This window comes from Dendropsophus ebraccatus, chromosome 5 (assembly GCF_027789765.1).
Source record: "Dendropsophus ebraccatus isolate aDenEbr1 chromosome 5, aDenEbr1.pat, whole genome shotgun sequence".
Classification (NCBI taxonomy): Eukaryota; Metazoa; Chordata; class Amphibia; order Anura; family Hylidae; genus Dendropsophus; species Dendropsophus ebraccatus.
In genome coordinates, this window is record NC_091458.1 from 17,291,078 (window position 1) to 17,312,494 (window position 21,417).

At 43.8% G+C, this 21,417-nt stretch overlaps 1 protein-coding gene across 3 annotated transcripts in view; it reads left to right on the top strand.

Moving 5' to 3' along the window:
- Positions 1–21,417, top strand: part of TRPC6 (transient receptor potential cation channel subfamily C member 6) — a 106,379-nt gene that overhangs the window by 70,545 nt on the left and 14,417 nt on the right. For all 3 annotated transcript variants that reach the window (XM_069969602.1, XM_069969601.1, XM_069969604.1), the window contains 4 exons: positions 4,381–4,614; positions 11,518–11,782; positions 12,392–12,587; positions 17,100–17,303. In XM_069969602.1, coding sequence (XP_069825703.1) covers positions 4,381–4,614; positions 11,518–11,782; positions 12,392–12,587; positions 17,100–17,303 — 899 coding nt within the window. The remainder of the gene's footprint in view (positions 1–4,380; positions 4,615–11,517; positions 11,783–12,391; positions 12,588–17,099; positions 17,304–21,417) is intronic.

Genomic DNA, 21,417 nt, shown 5'->3' on the forward strand with positions numbered 1-21,417 from the left:
CAGTCAGCATGACTGTACCATTCTCTATACTCTCACCACGTGTATAGAGCACTTTATATTGTAAGCGTAAGCTATCACCCCACGTTAGCCCCAAGTGGTTGTCTTCCGCTAGACCTTTGGGGCACATTGCTGTATGAGAACTTGGGCACACGGGAGATGGCTATAATGTTCTGATTTTTAATTGATGCTTATAATACAAACCAAATACAATATCTTCTAGCAAATCCATGGACAGGCTCCAGTTCACACCATAGCCAGTGGGTGGCCACATAGAGCACAGTAGACCTGGTACATCTCCCCTCTTCTTTTTATTGGGGGCCCCTGAACCCTTGGCGGATGGGAAATGGAGAGAGACAACCATTTGGCAAACAGCTGAAGAAGGTGTATGGCTCCTCTTACTGGCTGAATGAATAGTGGTCCTCTCAATAAGACATGGTTACATTTGCCATGGAAGTTGAGTATTTCGGCCCTATGGAAATGCCAATCTTTTGGAGGTAAAGAGGCCACGGATACCATTAGACCATTTCAATTTTTTAACACAGAAAAAACACAGAAAAAATATAGCACAGAAAAAATAGCAGAGTCAACGTCCAAAGATTTACCTGGGGGCACACTTCCCATTGACCTTTATGGTAATGGTGTCAGACAACGACCTTAAAGAATAAGTGGTGGGACCCCTACTTGTTACGAGAACGGAATAACAAACAGTAGATCAAGAGCTTCTTCACCTGAAATGTCTTCACTAAAGCACGTAATAAACAGATGGAAGGAAGTTATGGATAATAATATAGCACTAGAACACCTTCAATGAGACGCTCAACCTTTGATGCTGTTTGCCACAAAACCTTAATTAAAAGCCCTGGCAGGAGCAAATGACGAGCGATGGAGGTTTATACGACGTGTCAGCCGATCTATCCTGCAGGCAACACTAAGCAGACGCTCAGGGACAGAGTGCTATTTCATGTCAGAACTAAGAGAGCACAAGCTGCCAAAGAACTGACATCTAAATAGAAAATCCCATCCACCTAAATGAAAGTGCAGCCACCCGTCCGCCAGTCTCTTGTGTCCCGCTAACCCTCGCTTAATGGGTTAGCAACTTACAGCAGGTTGCATCAAACTGTGTCAGGACATATATAGTTCCCAGACACATACATCTGGTTTGTCTGAAGTTTTAGAGGAGGTTCAAAACCAAAATGTAAAATTGGCCCCTGGAATAGATTAGAAGTGGTGGCCATTTTTGCAAGAAAAGTGACAACTGGACGTGAAGCCATATTATGGATTTTGTGAACAGTGATCTTCCATCTAGAGCTCCGAGTAGTTTACTTGACTAGAGAGTAGTAAGTCCCAGCCGAGGTTCTCTGGGACTCCGGGGTTTCCATGTAGGACTTTGACAGCGAGAGCTGGGATGTGGCCTTAGCTATCTCATTGATGCTCACCAGGTAGGAGCGGGAACAGATAGTAAAACTTTTTCAGGAGGTACCTAATATATTTTACATGGTTGTCCATTGACATGCAGTACTAGTCATGGATAAGATGGTTGGTTCTAGTAACCTCATAACATGGTTCTTAGTGTTCATACCATGACCCATGAGTAGAACTAGTGGGCAGACGACCATGTTGCCACATGCTTCTCTTCCCACTCTTCATGAGACCTGGATGCCCCAGGTTGCTTTCATCTACATCACTGTGATCTCTCCATTTGGTTTCCACTGTCTTCTAACTTGGTTTCCATCTTGTAATCTTCTTTCATGTGATCTTTTGGTTTGGGTTTCTTTACTGTGATCTACTGATTTAGTCTTCTTCATTGTCATCTTCTGATTTAGACTCCTTCAATGTAATCTTCTAACTTGGTTTCCACTATGTGATCTAACTTGATCTTCATTATGTGAACTTCTGACTTAGTTGGCATCACTGTTATCTTCTGATTCACCAAGAATGCTAATTTCGTAGATCGCATTTTTACAAGATTCGAGCATCATGTGGGGAGAGTATTGCTTTGTGAGGTTTTTGCTGCCATCACTAGTCAGCCGCGCATCCCTTATTACATGAAGATGTACAGTATGGTCGAAGAACTGTGATTTTTTTTTATAGGTCTAACAATTTGACCATCTGATGAATGAGCGTTTGCGTATTCATTAGATGCGTGCTGGGCCTTTATCAGGATGTTTGTCTGATTATTGTGCCGTGTAATAGAGCCCTTGGTCCATATCAACGATCTACTGGCTTACCCCCTATCAATGTGATCTTCTGACTTGGTCCCCGTCAATGTGATCTTCTGTCTTGGTCCCCATGTGGTGAGCCCCCGGATGATCTTGTAGCGGTGGGACAGCGGGTCACTGGCTAGGTGGAAGTGTGATGCCACTACTGTGGTGGATGGCCGAGATACAGTCGGACCTTTGGGTTTTGTCACGTGACACCAGTGCCTGTGGGCACACAGATGTGATGGTAAGCCTGCTTTTTAAGGTGTAAGGCCGGTTGTACCCTTTCCCTCTGTGGTCGGTGTCCTGTTGAGCTGCTGCAGGGTCCCTTGGGATGGTGGTCACAGGTGAAGTAGTCACAGGTAGCCAGAGCGGCGTAATGACCCTCCCGTATAGTGGTAGGACCCGCCACCCACAGAAAGGGGAGATGTCCCAAGGTTGCGGTGCAAGTGCTGTGCAGGGGGTAGTGAATTATCACAGACTCCGTTAATAATGCTGACTGGGTTTACTACTTGTTAATATGCATCAGGCAATACAACAAATCTTTAGATACACTTGATACAGTTTCAATAAATACACGAACATAGAACCACCAGATCTGTGTGATAACTGCTGAGTAGGATGTAGTCGAGTTGATAAGGTTGGACTGAGGTAGCGTAGTAGAGAGGAGAGTGCCGTGAGAGTCTCAAACCAATTAGTAATGTGCTCTTCCGGGATGTTGAAGTGTAGAGAAGAATACTTGTAGAAGAAGAAGAAGAAGACAACCTGTGCCTGTTTTTTGACCTTTCCTATAGTCTTCACAACACCTTATGCCCACTAGCTTTTGTGGAACCGTACCAATGGGTGAGACAGGCCTCAGACCTTGTTACTTGGGATAAGCAGAATAGTCAGAATTTTCTGGATACACCCACGTTGCGAGATGGAGCTCATAGACTTTACGTAACTTTGCTCCAACCGGATCAGTTCCTAGCTCTGTGTCTCTTTTATGGATACTGTCCTGCACTGTAGAACTCCTAGTCCCCGGCATAGGTTGAGATGATCTGTTGGCTAGTCCTTTCTGGAAGGGCTTAGCAGTTGCTCAACACAGCGTGTTTGATGCTTCAAAAAAGAGGTTTGCAAGAGCTGACTGTTCTGTGTCCTACCCATGCAGGGTACCAATTAAAAACTTCACTTGTAGAGGGGACCTGGCAGAGGGCCTGGCAGCTATCTAAGCTGTGTCCTTTCTCCACCAAGCTTAGCTAAGACTCCTCCTTCACCCAAGGGACTAACTTCCTAACCAGCATGTAAGGTGCGCTGTGGTTGGGTGGAAAGAGTGCAACAGAAGAGAGGAAAGTAAGGAGATGATAGGACAGAAGAAAGGAGAGATCCTACTGGTTAACAGTATCTGGTATACACACAAACAATAACCCTTTGAGACACTTCAGCCATGCAGCTTCCATACTCAAGTTAAACAATACAGCGGCATCTAGTGGTCATCTCTAATAATACTGTAGCTGCAATGAGACTTTTTACGAAGGGTGTGAATAGTAGCAACACCCGTAGTGAGACACCACACCCATGAGTGTGATCTTCTAACTTGGTCCCCATCAATATGATCTACTGACTTGGTCCCCATCAATGTGATCTTCTGACTTGGTCAATTTCAATGTGATCTTCTCACTTGGTCGCCATTAATGTGGTCTTCTGACTTGGTTCCTATCAATGTGATCTTCTCACTTGGTCACCATGAATGTGGTCTTCTGACTTGGTCCCCGCCAATGTGATCTTCTGACTTGATCCCTATCCATGCGATCTTCTCACTTCAATCTGACATCAATGTTATCTTCTGACCTCAATCTGACATCTATGTGATCTTAAGATGAACTTGTATCTATGGAAGGTTCTAAAAGTTCTCCTATAAGGGTTTACATTTATAACTACAAACATCTTCTGGAGTTTTCCATGTGCATGAGGGTCTTTTGCATATAGTACATTATGTACATGTAGCTTTCAGAAATCTCCGGTATAAGTCATAATATTTACCCATCCCATCTCCAGTTCTATCGCCAATGGTTTGCATCCTCTCGAAATAGACTAGGCCTGCATCTGCTCCTAGGGCTATGTTTAGTATCTGAGCCTCTGTCTTCAGTGTCTGACGTTAACTGTGTCTTTCTCAATAGGATATTATTGTGACTTCCCGCAGGTATGATCTGGTCCGAATGTAAAGAAATTTGGTCCCAAGGGCCCAGGGAATACATGTTTGAACTGTGGAATATTCTGGATTTCGGTATGTTGGCCATCTTTGCGGCATCATTCATCGCTAGGTTCATGGCCTTCTGGCATGCGTCCCGGGCACAGAACTATGTGGACGATGATGAGAACATCAAGGACGTGACAAGTGCCACACTGCCTCCCGAAATAAAATACTACACTTTTGGTGAGTAGACTGCAACTCATACAAGACTTATTGTAATTTTTTAATAATAAAGACTATAGACTTTAAAGAACAGGGAACACCCCCGTGATCTTGAGAACAGGGACTCTGGTCTTAGGGCTGTATTACACAGGACGATTATCGTGTGAAAATTCGTTATATCGTTTGAATTTAAGTGATAATCTTTCTGTGTGTACGCAGGCAATGGTCAAACTAGTGAAAATTCATTTGCATGTCGTTGATCGCATCTTTTCGTTTGCTGGGATCAGAACGAGTAAATGATCGTAGTAACAATCATAACTAACGACTGTTGTTATGTTATTTTGAATGATTTTTGGTCGTTCTCAAAAGCGCTCATTTGCAATGGTTTATCGTTAATCAGAGAAAACGAAAAATCGCTTATATTAAGAGATATTAATCTCTAAGGCTGGGTTTACATATATAAGTTGGCATCAGTTGCGTTTTTTGCCTAAAAACTGACCACAACTGATGTTACAACTGATGCCAAAAATGCATCAGTTGTGATCAGTTTTTCTATCCGTCTTTTCATTAAAAACCATCAGTTTCCATCAGTTGTCATCAGTTGTCACAAGTTGCGCTCATCAGTTGACATTTTTTTCCCCAGTATGTTTTCCTGTCATTTTCAATGGGATTTGCGGGGGAGCGCACGGGGGCTATATACTAAATTGGGGGAGCTCACAGGGGGGCTATATACTACAAGGGGAGAGCGCACAGGGGGGCTATATGGGAGGGGGAGAGCGCACAGGGGGGCTATATGGGAGGGGGAGAGCGCACAGGGGGGCTATATGGGAGGGGGAGAGCGCACAGGGGGGCTATATGGGAGGGGGAGAGCGCACAGGGGGGCTATATGGGAGGGGGAGAGCGCACATGGGGGGCTATATACTATTGGGGGAGAGCGCACAGCAATGCTGTATACTAATTGGGGGAGAGCACACAGGGAAGCTAAATATTACTGGGGGGGCAACAGGGGGGCTATATACTACTGGAGGAGAAACAGGGGGGGTGATATACTACTGGGGGACCAAGGGGGGACTATAGGGGAGGGGGAGAGCACACAGGGGGAGATATATGTTTATTTTGTGTACTATTTGCCTGAACGCCGGATACCAGAGCCGAACGGCATGCGTCCTGCCCGGCGAGGCATCCGGCGCTCTATTCGATTGAATTGGTGCGGCGCCGCATCACCGGAGCGGCGGTCCGCCAGGACGCTGCAAGATGCATCCTAACGCACCGACGGTCCGGTGATGCGGCGGCCACTAGTTCACGACGCACATTTTGAACGATCCCATTGAAAACAATGGGATCAGTTCAAAGATGCGTTTCCCTCCGGCGCTTTTCTCCTGCGCCGGAGGGAAACGCCGCCGCACCGCCGGACATATGTAAACCCGGCCTAATAGGACCCTTGGGTCGATTTTATGGTCAGCTCAAAAGATGCGACCAAGAAATGAACAAATTTTCGTTTGTTGATTGATCATTGCCAGCACACAGAAATAATATATTACATTTAAACGATTTTTCACATGATAATTGCCCCGTATAATAGGGAATACAGCAGCGGTCACATAATATATGCTGCCACTCCATTTGTTCTCTTTGGGAGTAGTACTCTATTATTTCCACAGCTACCATAGAAAATAAATGGAGCCACAGTGCTCATTTGCAACCCACCACTCCATTCTAATAGAAGACTGGGGTCTTCTTTATTGAGACCATGGAAGGCCCCAGTGGTCAGATACCTCATGATCAGTAAGTTGCTTTGTCAGATTGGAAAATCCCTTTAAAGGGGTTGTCCACATAAAAAAAAAAAATTCTTTCATATCAACTGGTGTCAGAAAGTGCCGGAGATTTGTAATTTACTTCTATTAAAATATCTCTAGTCTTCCAGTATTTACTAGCTGCTGTATGTTCTATAGGAAGTGGCGTATTTTTTCCAGTCTGACACAATGCTCTCTGCTGCCTCCTCTGTCCATGTCAGGAAATTCCAGAGCAGCCATAAATCCCCTTAAAAAAACTCTACTGCTTTCCACACTGGAAATAATTCATCACTTCCTGTAGGACATACAGCAGCTGATAAGTCTTGAAAGACTGGAGATTTTTTTAAATAGAAAACAATCTCTGGCACCAGCTGATTTGAAAAAAAATTGGGGGAGTAAACTACCCCTTTAAAGGGTTATTCCTATCTCAACTAACATAATTATACTTGTATTATTTTTATTATTATTTGTTTTTAAAGCCCCCTTTATTTCAGAGCGCTATACAAACAATAGGGGGTGACAGACAGGAACATTACAAGATCAAAACACATTACATGAATAAGGTAAATGGCAGACTGGTACATGAGGAGAGAGGACCCTGCCTGCAAAGGATGTACGGGGGGATAGGTTGTGGACGGCCTTGTGTGGTGTCCCACCAAAGGTGTTATATTATATCTGCTTCGCACCTCTCAAAAAAAAGCTTCTTACTCCAGGTTAAGTGGTGATGGAGTGCACTTTAAAGTTTCACCACTAGATGTCAGTATTTTTTATATGTACGCTCTTATGATTTGCACAGCTGAAGATAGCAATGGGTTACTGTTTTATAGGTACTATGTGCTGACCTATAGGAGATGCTCTCTACTTCTAGCCTATCTCTTTCTTTCTCTTGCACACACTCCTTTTCGCCACTCACAGGGAGGATTGCTTAGCCTGTAGGAAGTAGTCACTTGGTGGGAGGAGGTGTAGCATCAGTTCTTACCCAGATTCTCGTGGGAGAAGGACACACAGAGCAGACGTCTCTGCTGTAGCCAACCCAGGGCCCGGCTCTGCCAGAATCCTCTTCCAGGACAAGTCAGTTCAGTTTAGTGCAGTCTAGTCTAAGACACGTGAGTATGCAGATGCAACTAGAGACACTCAGCCTTTTCAGTATTCTTACTATATCAACTTTGCAGTGCTAAACACTACAAAGTGAAAAGAATCTAGGAACATTCTAGCTCACGCCGTGAACCAGTCTAAAAGGTGCAGGGCAGTATCCTGATACACAAGAGGAACTAGCCTGGATAGGACAAAGCTACCAGAAAGTCTACGTATCCTATCTCACAGTGCAGGTAACTGGGACATGCCCAGGAGGTTAGCTTCACCCAGATAACCACGACTGAGGCTTGTATCACACTAGGAAGACGAGTCACTTGACACTGTAGGGCAGAAGTTGGTCAGACTATAGTCTATACAGGGGTACAAGTAAACGTCTCACTCTAAAGTATTCTCTCAAGTTCCAACAGAGTACATTGCTACATTGGGTTAGGACTCCCTTGACAAACTCTTCTCTTCTATGCTACTCTACTTCCAACTCTTCAAGCTCCGCTACAACTACTTCTACTCTACTTCTCCAAGCATCTCCTCAGCACAAACAAGGTCAAGCACTGAAGTCTGTGTAAAGATTTATCTATTTTCTACTAAAGTCTTTTGTACTACTAAGAGACTGCACAGTAAAGCTGTCATATTTTTATATCACTGGGACTCAGTCATCTCTTACTCCGCACCAGTACCTATGCACACTAACTGCACACCTTGGGTTTTTTTTTCCCCCCTTCTGTGGGTGGCGGTACCGCTAGTCCGGGTGGGTTGATAGCCACTCAGGACTCCCGTGAAAAGAGCCCAAGGGACCCATCACCACCTGGCAGGTCACTGACAAACACTACAAACCGGCCGTACTAAAGCAGGTACCAACATCACACCTGTGTGCTGGACTAGCATTGTCGTCACGACTATACCATCACCGGTCGTAGCAACCACCACACTTGTATATCATGGTCAACAATGTAAAATGAATACGTTGGGCATTGGGAGCCAGTGAAGGGATTGGCAGAGGGGGGAGGCAAAGGCAGAGTGAGAAAAGAGGTGGATTAGCTGAGCAGTGGAGTTACGGTTAGACTGGAAGGGAGCAAGGGTGTTAGATGGAGGCCAGGGAGCAGGATGTTACAGTAGTCCAGGTGGGAGATAATGAGAGCATGGACCAGCAGTTTTGTGGTGTCAGGGGTGAGAAAGGAGCGGATGCGGGAAATGTTTTTGAGGTGGAGGTGGTCGGGGCCTGAATGTGTGGTTTAAAAGAAAGAGTCAAAGCTGACCCCAAAGCAGACTTGGGGCACAGGGGACGGATTGCAGCCATTGATTGTGATTGTACTTGTACAGCTATATTAGTTGAGATGAGAATATCCCTTTAAGAAGACTGCCTGTTTTTAGATGTTATGTATACTATATATTATGTGCTGACAGGTTTGAAGACGGAAATGTTCCCACCTGTCATAGATGCTAAGAACATTATAAACGTCACTCCTGCCCTATATCACAGTGTCCTACAGCTCAGGTATAGCAGGGGGGCACCGGATTACAGGACAGGAACCAAATCACTACTGTGCAGCTTCAGTGTCTCTGTCTCTGGCAAATTGCTGGGTTCACACTGCTTTTTTGCAATCCGTTTTTCATCCGTTTTTTTTGCAAAAAAACGGATGGAAAAAACGGATGCATTAGTGTGCATCCATTCTGATCCGTTTTTCCATTGACTTCCATTGTAGAAAAAACGTATCAAAACGGATCGTTTCTTTTTAACGGACACAAAAGTAGTGTCAGCTACGTTTTTGCGTCTGTCAAAAAAAACGGATCCATTTTGATCCGTTTTTTTTTACAATGGAAGTCAATGGAAAAACGGATCAAAACGGATGGACACAAATGCATCCGTTTTTTTCATCCGTTTTTTTTTTTTTTTTTGCAAAAAACGGATTGCAAAAACGGATTGCAAAAACGCAGTGTGAACCCAGCCTTAGGATTTATTATGTGCAAGGGGATAGACTTTAGCGTCTTTTTTATTTCAGCCTCTGTTACATGTAGATGGGTACGAGGGGGCTGTCAGGAATTTTAGGTTTGGGAAAACACTATGGGGGAGATTTATCAAACTGGCGTACAGTAGAATTGTCTTAGTTGCCCCTAGCAACCAATCAGATTCCACCTTCCATTTTCCAATGAATCTGTGAGAAATGAAAGGTGGAATCTGATTGGTTGCTAGGGGCAACTGAGCCAGTTTCACTTTACACCATGTTTGATAAATCTCCCCCTGTATAACCCTATTACACATACTGTCCACCTACTTTTGGCCCACCTTGTATATTTAGAAATGGGGTTTGTAAACTGAAGGACCCTTCAATGTGAAGGGTCTCAGCCATGATTTCCACCATGTATTATTGTGTGAATTAGCACGATAACGATCGAATTTGAACGATAATTGTACGTGTAAACGCAGCGAACGATCAAACGACGAGCGAGAAATCGTTTATTTTGATCTTTCAACAAGTTCTCAAATTGACGTTGATTGTTCCGTGTGAACAGTCGTTTGCCGATTTAACCAATGTGTGAGATAGGCTTAAGCGAATTTCCATACGATATATCGTACCGTCTAAACGCTGATCGTTATGAAAAAAAAATCGTTACTCCGACATTGTTAATCGTGCAATCGGCGAATTATCGTTCCGTTTAAACGTAGCATTACTCCTGTTATAAAGTGCTCAATTAATACCTCCATTTAAAGCTCATTTAATGCCGCCACTATTAAATCTCTTCAGTGCTAAAATCCTGCTTAACTAATCCTCGTCTAAAGCCGCCATGTACCACTCAATTACTGCCGCTACAGTAATGCTCAGTTAACACCATAAAAAGTTCTTTTATTCTAGAATAACCAGTAAATACCGCCATATAGTACTCATTGCTAATTCTGCAATTTTGTGTTCAATTACAGACGCCAAACAAAGTTCTGTTAATGCAGCAATTCAGTCCTCCTACAATATCCCCACTTAGTGATTACCGCTTAATTTATACCGCCACACAGTTTATAACTATCGTTATTGTCATAGCTCTGCTAATGGTGGCAATTAATGCTCAACTCGGATACATGCTATAAGCACTAGAATACTGTATGGAGGTAATTCTTAAAGGGAACCCGTCACCATGAAAATGCTACCTAAACTATCCGCATTGTGTTATAGGGCAGAAGGAGCTGAGCAGATTGATATATATCTTTATGGGGAAAGATTGGTATAACTTGTAAAGAGTCCAGTCCAATGAGTGACACCGCCCACTGGACTCCTTAACACAGAATGAGCAGGGATTTCAGTCAAGATATTACAAGTTATACTGAATCTTTTCCCACAGAGTTATATATCAATCTTCTTAGTTCTTCCTGCTCTATAACATGATGGCGATAGATTATATAGCATTGTCTTGATGACAGTTTCCCTTTAAGCATTTTATTTATTTTTTTTCATTACAATGCCTATTACCTCATTATAGTATTTAACTACTACTACTTATCCACTTAAAACTGTGATGTATTTACAGTCCGGTCCTTGGGAGCCACTTTGGAAATGTGGTCCCTGGGCAATTGCCTTTGGCTCTAGCTGACTATATGATTCTGTGATGATGCATTATGGGATTGATAGCAGGGTTGAAAGGGAATTCACTTTGAAATCTCAAAGTCTGGTTGGTGCCTGGTCAAGGGTCACACATCCCAAATAAAGTAATAAAAATATGTGGATGCAGCAGAGCTGGGATGAAACAGATGACACTGCAGGAAAGCGTACATTATAAAAGGAGAGAAGAGCAGTGATCCACCCTTACACTGGTTCCCTTCTCCTGGTTTACTAATGCTGCTATACTCATGGATGGGGAGGTTGGGGAGGCTCACTACAGTCTCACAACTCTGATGTATATGAGATGCTGTCTAGCTGAGCTATGCCCTCTTTTTGTCATATGACCCATGGGTGACCAATAGGGACGTTGAAGTTATATAGGTGCCATGTTTGTCCTCAATTTTGTTTTGATTTTACAGCATTTAACTCATTCTTGCCATTCTTCCTCCTAGCCAGAATAAAATGGCTGCCGTCAGATCCGCAGATCATCTCGGAGGGCCTCTACGCGATCGCGGTTGTTCTGAGCTTCTCTCGCATTGCCTATATCCTACCAGCCAATGAAAGCTTCGGACCCTTACAGATCTCGCTAGGAAGGACAGTGAAGGACATCTTTAAGTTCATGGTGATCTTTATTATGGTGTTTGTGGCCTTCATGATCGGAATGTTTAACCTCTACTCTTATTATCTGGGAGCCAAGCAAAACGACGCCTTCACCACGTAAGGGTTTATCTAGTTTATTACCACATTGGGTTCTATGTAAGAAATATCTTCTGCATTGTCATCTAGGGGCAGCTCAGTTTTTCGGACTTGATACATGATAATATTCTGGCTGCATTTGTCCACCACTAGGTGGAGCTATCTGTATATGGATTTAAAATCAGTGGGAGATACATACGTGTATATGCAGGTAGCTGCTTTTCAGTGAAAACAATTGAGTCCCCCCCCCCATCCTTCCACACTACCCCAGCGCCTACTGTGGTCACATGACCTACCCTTTTAGCAAGTTTTTAAAATTCTACCACCCCCTCTAAGTTGATCCCATTGACTCGCTGTAATAACAAGACTATAAACACAAAGACTATAACCCCATAGAGTTAGATTAGAAATGAGCTCTGCTACATACGTACAGTGATATGCACCACTTCTCTAGCAGGATGTGGTCGATTACCCTTACAGACCGTACATTGTCATATCACCCTATGGCAGGAACGTAACCACAGCCCGAGAATAATTGCCATTACAATGGATGAACATTGCTGATTTTCCACGGAGACGTTACAAGCGGATTAAGATTTTTTTTCTCTTCTTTTTTCCTTCTTCTTTAAGAGTTGAAGAAAGCTTTAAGACTTTATTCTGGGCCATATTTGGACTTTCTGAAGTGAAGTCGGTGGTCATCAACTACGGGCATAAATTTATAGAGAATATCGGCTATGTCCTGTATGGGGTTTACAATGTCACTATGGTGATCGTACTACTCAACATGCTGATCGCCATGATCAACAGCTCCTTCCAGGAGATCGAGGTAAGATGGCGGCTGCCGAACCAAGTGTTCTGGAATCGGACATTTATTAATTTATATAAGACCAATGGGTTCTGTATAGTGCTAGTGATAATTGCCGCAATGGCTGGTAGTAATAATAATAATAATAATGGTGGTGTGAGCAGTGGTAGTAGTAGTGGTACACGTGGTGGCAGCTATACATTGGACTAAGAGTAGTAATGGTGGTGGTAGTATTAGTAGTAAAAGTGGTGGTAGTAGTTATAGTTAGGACAAATGGTAGTAATAGCTGGTGATAGTACATGTGCGGAAGGAGCGCTGCCGTATGCCGTGTAGCTTGTTGGCAGCTCTGTGGGTGTAGGGTCACTTGGGCACTTGTCACAGTAGCCTCGAATGGCGTTGGGACCCACCCCTGGACAAACAGGCACTGCTCTCGAGGTTTTGAATAACCAAAGTCCAATAAATTAAACAGGATAATGTCCATTTACTTTAAATCTTCAGTGCAAAACAATTAGAATACTTTAGCAACTGCAGGTGCAGGCATGCGGTAGTAGTAGTAAACTTTAGAAGTGAGAGTAGAGTGGAGTAGAGGAGCGCCTTGAGGGCCCTGTCCAATGTAGCTGGCTGTCTACTCTGCTGGCATAGTGTAGTAGATAAGAGAAGATGAGAAGATATTTACTCGTATAGATCCCTTGTTGATCTGATGCCTTATACCCTATAGTGTAGGAATACCCATCCTGCTAGGGTAGTATAAGGTCCCAGGTCCTTGCGCTGGGTGAAGCAGACCTCTCAAAGTTTCCCAGAATAGCCTTGCATTACAGCAGGATACGTAGGCTTGAACTGCAGCTTTGCCCTACTTGGGTCAGTACCTAGCTCCAGTGTGCTGCCCTGTGTAGTGTAGACAGTATCCCTGGTGTGGACAAGTTGATCCTCAGAGGACGTCTTTCCTCCTGAGGGGTCTAGTACTGCATGCTAGGGGTAGTTACTTGCATAAGAACAAAGGTTAAGTCTCTAGGTCCCAACAAGGGTCCTGGCCTGAGCCAGGCCCTGGATATGCTGCAGCAGGAACTGTCTCTGTCTGTGTGTCTCTCACCACTAACTGAACTAGAAGACCATCCCACTAGGAATTAGCTCCTTTTTATAGGGTTCCTTTAACAAGTGTAGGATTGGTAGGGTTATGTGTGTAAAAGAGAGAAGAGAGAGGTGATAGGACAGAAGAAGAGGGAAACAGACCCGCACGTGTGACAGGATAAAAAGTGTGACAATAAACGATTAACCCAATGCTTCCTTTAGCTGTGCTCCATATAATACATTCAGCAAATACAAAAGTGACACCCAGTGGGGGAAAATAAATACTACACTTCTCCTTCATCCCACTCTGAGAACCTGAGTGAATTACTTTGTGCATGAGAAACTTAGTGACACATCTGTGCTGGGACGCTACACATTTAGTAGTAATGAAATTAGTTGTAGCTAGTAGTGATAGTAGTAATGGTGGTGCTGATAGTGGTAGTAGTATTAGAGGTAGTAAAAGTGGTGGAGGTTAGATCTGTAATAGTGGTAATGGCAGTGGTGGTAATAGTAGTGTTAGTAGTAATAGTGATCGTAGTTATAGTTAGCAGCATAGTATTAAGTGGTAGTAGTATTGGGTATAGTGGTACTACTGTAGATATAGTTAAAAATCATAGTAGTTATAGCTGGTGTAGGTAATAGTAGTATCAGCACTAACAGTAACAGTGGTAATAGTTTTAGTTAGGAATCATAAAAGTAAAACTTGGTAGGGATAGAAGTGGTGCAAACAATAGTAGCAATAGTGGTTGGTTAAAGGGATTGTTTGAGAATTTTAAGAAATTCTGTCTGGCGACTACAAAAACAAAAAAATAGCGATATTCACTTTCCCGATGCTCCACAGCTGTCAGTTCTTTGCTATCACCGTTTCTCCCTGGTCCCTGTGGCATGTTATCCCCACAGTAACTGCCCTGCTCTGCCAATCACTGCCTGCAGCAATGTCCCGTCTTAGTCAGTGATTCGCTGGGCAGTCCTACGCGGATGTGTCACAGAAACCAGTAAGAAATGGTGACAACCAGGGACTGTCAGGAGATCAGGGGAGGTGAGTATCACTTCTTTTTTGCCGTATACTTTTTAATCCCTGGGTGGCCCCTTTAAGAAAATCTACAATTGCATCCCTTTAAGCAATTCCATGGCTGTTCAGAGATGTATAGTTTGTATATAATTCCCAGGAGGAAGTTTCCCTAGCTGTTCTACGACTTGACACTACTAGAGACACGCCGGTTCCCAGATCGCTGTCTGACATTCCTATCTTCCCATACTCTATGTGATATATTTCTATAAGCATATCTCCAATTTCCTGTCTTCTTCCTCAGCCGGAGGAGTGACAGATACACGCCATTTAACTAACACTTTGGGGATTATTAACCAGTCCCCGCTGCAGAGAATGACACACAATGATCACATCATTAGGAGGTGATTGTCTCCGCTCCCTCCTCAAACCAACTAAAAATAATAGGTGCCTCCCTATGACATCCACCCGCCGTCTGAAAAATCACCGCCGTCCTGTGAATTACCGCCAGGGACATTTAACCCATCGCTCATTGAAGTCGTTCCCGATTGTTGCGGCTCCATCGGGGTCTGGATAAAACATGGTTACAAAGTGACAAGCAATCAATAAGTATCAGCAGATAATAAAACGCCGTGTATGTAATGGGAAGACGTTGCCAAGAATGTACGAAGAGGTGGAAGTGGATGCGTCTCATCAACGGAGTCTGCACGGTGTCAGCCGGTAAATACAGTAAATTATCAAAGGGAAGCATCAAAAAAAACCTGCGCAGGCTCCACAGCCAAAAATACTACAAAGAAAAATAAACAGTCTCAGCTTTGGGATCAGATGTGAAGACGTTTGAAGATTTGGCCGTCAACAAAAAAATAGTTTCTTTTAAAAGGAGAACGTCCATAGAGACTTTGTTCTCAAAGAGGCATAAAGTGTTTTCTCCACTGCCACCTATAGGTGACAACATTGTATAGCAGTGTCCGTCCATTCCTGCGCCACAGACGACCCATATAATACCTTATATTGTAACTGTCATTTTTAATATTTTTTGCAGAAATCAATAGTACAAGCGATTTTAAGAGACTATGTAATAGGCTTTATTAAGCAAAAAGCCTCTTTCTCTAGTCAAAAAGCTGTTTTGCAGCCTCCCCTCCCTCACTTATCTGTCTATTATAAGGCAAAGCCGTCTTCATTACAGAGGAGCAAAGTGATGATGGGTTGTGCTGTGTCCATTATAACCTACGAAGGGGGGAGGGGTCAAGGGGGATGAGAGAGCAGGAAGAGAAGTCAAGCAGCTGTACAGTTTGGAGACTGTGTAGGCACATAAAACACTGGCTTCAGAGGTCAGAAAGGTCAGTGCTTATCTGGAATCTGGGTGAGATAAGATTATAGGATTATGTGCTGTGCGGCGCTGCCTTTTCTCCTCTCCGTGCTCATTAACCCCCTTTGGCCCCGCCCCTCTCCATAGACCATAATGGACACTGAAAAAGTGCTTCTTCTGAAGTGAGGGGGAGCTGCAAAACAGCTTTTTAAGTACAGAAGGAAACTATTCTGCTTAATAAAACCTATTACAGAGATTCTTAAAATCGCTTGTACTATTGATAGTTACACTTAAAAAGGCAAAAATAATTCAGATTCCGACCTTTTAACCCCATTAGGTTCCCTGGCACCTAAGTGGTTTTAAAGAATGAGGGAACATCTGAAAGTCACTGGGACGACTACGATTACCTGGTTTAACTAATACATAAATAAATTAAAAAAAAATCTTCCAAAAATAAAAGTCAGGGCCTTTAAACACCTTAAGGCTATGGTCACACAACGTGAACAACCGGCCGTTCCGTGACCCCGGCCAGGTCACGGAACGGCCGGTCTCTGCCTGGATCATCCCGGCCGGTACTTAAGTACCGGCCGGATGATCTTTCAGGCTGCAGAACTCTAATGCGGGTGCATCAGGGCCGGAGCCGCTTGCTTCACTGTATGAACTGACAGGGTTTCCTACGGCCGCAATTCATTGAATTCATTGAATTGCGGCCGCAGAAAACTGACATGTCAGTTATTTACGGTGCCGCACGGATACCGGCCGGAGCGTATACGATGTGTATACGCTCCGGCCGGGATCCCATTGAAAATATGGCATTGTTCCACCCCGCAAAAAGTACGGCTGTTGTTGCCGATGGCAACAACAACAACGGCCGTACTTTTACCTAGTGTGAACATAGCCTACAGGGATATTTCAGCCTCAGAAAAATATTTTCAGCTTTCTATGAAAAAAAAAATAAAATAATAATAACCCATACTCACCTGCTCCCTGATCCCCCCGCTACTGCTGTTTCAACTGCTGTAGGCACCGCCTCTATTTTATTCTGCAACGGTTCTAGTAGAAAGTAAACTGAATTTATACAATATAAAACTTCTATAGATTTTTGACTGACTAGTTTACCTTTCTTTTTTTCTTTTTCGTTCTTCAGGATGACGCAGATGTGGAGTGGAAATTTGCCAGGGCCAAACTTTGGTTTTCGTACTTTGAGGAAGGAAGGACCCTTCCAGTGCCATTCAACCTGGTGCCAAGTCCCAAATCGTTTGTTTACATTGCGCTGAAAATAAAATCCTTCCTTCCTAGAATATTTTCCTGCCACTCAAAGGGTTTACAGGAGGACTCCGAGATGAACAAGGTATTGTATACAGGAGTGGCTTTTAGGCTAGGTTCACAAAACGTCTTTTTTTGGGCTGTTTTGCGGCCATTTTGGTGCCAAAATGCATCCTTTTTATGCAAAGAAAGGCTGCAAAACAGCCAAAAATAGACGTTGTGTGACTATAGCCTAACACTTATTTTATGTTTTTTTTTTCCATATTGCACAATTTAAAGGAGTTGTTCAGCAAAAAAATAATAAAAATATTTCAAATCAACTGGTGCCAGAAAGTGCCAAAGATTTTTAATTTACTTTTTATAAAAAAGTCTTCTTGTACTTATCAGCTGATGTATGTCCTGCAGGAAGTGGTGTATTCTTTCCAGTCTAACACAGTGCTCTCTGCTGCCACCTTTGTCCATGTCAGGAACTGTCCAGAGCAGGAGAGGTTTTCTATGGGGATTTGCTACTGCTCTGGATAGTTCCTGACATGGACAGAGGTTGCAGCAGAGAGCACTGTGTCAGAATGGAAAGAATACATCACTTCCTACAGGACATACAGCAGCTGATACGTACTAGAAGACTGCAGATTTTTAAATAGAAGTAAATTTTAAATCTTTATAACTTTCTGATACCAGCTGATTTGAAAGAGGAAAAAAAAATCACCGGAGTTCCCCTTTAGAGGTAAGGGTGGAGAGACATCTTTTGGCCCAAATTTAACACAGTTGACTTGTTGGTGGAATACCATGATTTTTTTCTATTATGATATTTGTATGAAAGACTATGACTTTGTGGTACTGTCGGGAGTTGTCGGGATGTTCTCTTACCTCGGGAGGGCACATTCGGCTTGCTTGTTGCTGCATTGTGATGGGCACAGTTGCTGTCTGTTATGTCAGTTCTTTAAGGACATGAAAATGATTTGGAGCCATTGGTCTTATACCAGATATCCATTTAGGGATCGAATTAACCCCTTATATACACACGTTATAGACAGCTAGAAGGAATACCTACTTTCTAAACCTTAGTGTCAGATTTTCCCGCGTAGTGCTTTACCGCTGAAGAGATTGGGCTGACAGGGCTGAACTCTCCTGAGGTGACATGGTGCCAAAATAATCTGCTCCCCCAAACCAAAAAAGCACTTAAAGTGTGTTTAGTATTGGGACCTAAGGGAAGAAAGCTTCCATTCTTTATTCTGACGGTTGCCATGGAGACCCAAGATATTAGGATGACGTCACAGGCCTAAAACTGTGACAAGGGGGAGAGAAGCGTCCCGGGGGACATGATCTGTGTCCTCCCTGCATTGCTTAGCATGCAGACTGTGGTATTCGTCTCTAAATCCTGCCCTAAATAAACACTATAGCGGAGATTTCACAAACATGGTGTAAAGTGAAACTGCCTCAGTTGCCCCTAGCAACCAATCAGATTCCACCTTTCATTCCTCACAGACTCTTTAGATAATGAAAGGTGGAATCTGATTGGTTGCTAGGGGCAACTGAGGCAGTTTCACTTTACACCATGTTTGTGAAATCTCCCCCTATATGGACAAAAGTGTTGGGAGACCTACACGTTACACCTGCAGGAGCTTTTAGGACAACTGGTTTCAGAAAGTTTTATAGATTTACTTCTGTTTAAAAATGTCAAGTCTTCCCATACGTATCAGTTTCTGTATGTCCTGCAGGAAGTGATGTATCCTCTCCAGTCTGACACAGTGCTCTCTGCTGCCACCTCTGTCCATGTCAGGAACTGTCCAGAGCAGGAGAGGTTTTCTATGGGGATTTGCTATGGATCTGGACAGTTCCTGACATGGACAGAGGTGGCAGCAGAGAGCACTGTGTCATACTGGGAAGAACACACCACTTCCTGCAGGACATACAGCAACTGATAAGTACTGGAAGACTTGAGATTTTAAGTAGACGTAAATAACAGATCTATATAACTTTCTGAAACCAGCTGGATTTTCACTGAAGTACCCCTTTCATTTTGGAAGTTTGCAAGGATAACAGTCGCCACTATTGTGGGGAAACTTTAGTCAAGATTTTTGAGGGGGGATTTTTTGCCCATTTTTTTTTTTTCATCCCAATGGTGCTGGAATGGCTGGATGCTGTTGCGGTCAGGGCTGAGGTTCTCCCACACCAGTCTCTATGGAGCTTGCTGTCTCACTGGGGTGCAGTCCTGATGGAACAGAAGATCAAATTTTTTACACGAACTTAGAAGCAACAATTGTCCACAAAGTCTTGGTGCTGATTGACGCAGTATGCAGCTCTGGCGAAGCTCCTGTCCATGTCCTGGATGTCGGTCATTGTTGAGGCATGTGACTATATTACATTTCCCCCAAATCTCTACTTTGAAAACCTTCCTTGCCCATAGTATATGTTTTGTAAAAGCAGACCACACAGGGGCCCCAATCCTTGTTCGCCCAATCCCTTACTACTGGATGGTGAGAACTAGTTCAAGGACTTTACTCTACATAGGAACTGCTTTGTTAGCCAACACCGAGGTGGGGATTTGGCCCAAGGGGGGATACAAGCAGTGGGTCTTTATGTTTTGGGTGACCTAACAAGCCCGTAGGGTGAATACCACCAAGTCTTGGTTATGCAGGTCTCCCATTCCCATTGGTTGCCACTCTTTCCATTCCAATCCATTGCATTGGTGGAATATTGGTTTCATCCTCGCATTATACAAAAAGTTTTGTAAACGTTCACATTTGTCTCGGTTCATTTCCATACTCCCCGTACAATGTCCGCATGAAGTTTACAGATGGGTTCTCATTCATTCCACTCCATTGTTATCTCTCTAGAACATCTCTCTATTGAGCACAATGAGCGTAATTACTCGACTTATCTCCGCACTGAACTCTGCCCCAATGCTGGCCGTATGAAAGGACGCGTCAGCCTGGGGAGTCCGTGACGTTTGATCAGCGAGCGGTGGTCCAGCTGGATTTATTCTCCGCGGTGTAATTAGAATCAGGGACTCTTGTGTTCGCATTCGTTATATATATATCGTGTTTGGTTTTAGGAGATCGTATCACTTCTTAACAAAGGCAGAATGGACATGATTGCCGTCCCCCATGCGTCGGGCTGGCCGGGGCCATGCTGAGTGCTTTGATAATTTTCTGCCTTAGAAGTTTATATGTTTGAGGCTCTTTTGATTTTTTTTCCATTTTTTTTATTCTTATTTTATAGCTGAGAATTTATCATAGAAAACAGGCACAAGCTGTCCAGGCATGATGGGAATTGTAGTTTTGCAACACCCTCCCATACCCTGATGTAAGACCTCATGGACTCTGTATCAGGGCCTGTTCACATCATGTGCTGCTATCCTGCTGAATCAGTTATTTCATTTCAGTTTTAAAGGGAACCTGTCACCGGGGACGCGGGCACCGAGCCCGCCCGACCCCCTGGTGCAGCCCCCGGATACTTACCCTCTGTGGCGAGTCCCACTCCTAGAGCCGGTCCCGGGACGAAGATATGAGTGACTGAAGCCGTGCGCGCGCTGTATGCAAATTACCTGAGATAAGTCCTATGCCCATAGAGAATGACTGAAGCCGTCATTCTCTATGGGCGTCAGACTCATCTCTGCAGCGTGCGCGCACGGCTTCGGGCGCTGATATCTTCGTCCCGGCACCGGCGGGACTCACCGGGAAGGGTAAGTATCCAGGGGCTTCACCGGGGGGTCGGACGGGCTCTGTGTCCTCATCTGCGTTGACAGGTTCCCTTTAAGGGAGCTAGTATATAGCTGTATACTTTTGTCTACTTTTTTGCATATTTCCCTTTTTTAGGGTCCTAAATGGTGCAACAACCATACTTTTTGTCCTCTAAAAAAACAGTACTTTTTTTTTAAACATTGTTTTCAGTGATTGACATAAGCAAATGTAGACAGTGTATAAGAGAATGTGTGGACAACTATCATTACGTTAAAGGGGTTATCCAGCGCTATGAAAACATGGCCACTTTCTTCCAGAGACAGCCCCACTCTTGTCTCCAGCTTGGGCGGGGTTTCACTGGGCTGTAGGGCTGTATATTATCCTCAGTGATGTCCATGCAGACCTTGCTTTTTACTTAAAAAATAATAGTTTATACTTACCTATTATCCCCCCCCTGCTGACTTTGCCGTTGTTTCCCTGCTGGCAGTTCTGTCCCCATCTCTTTAGTGACAGGCT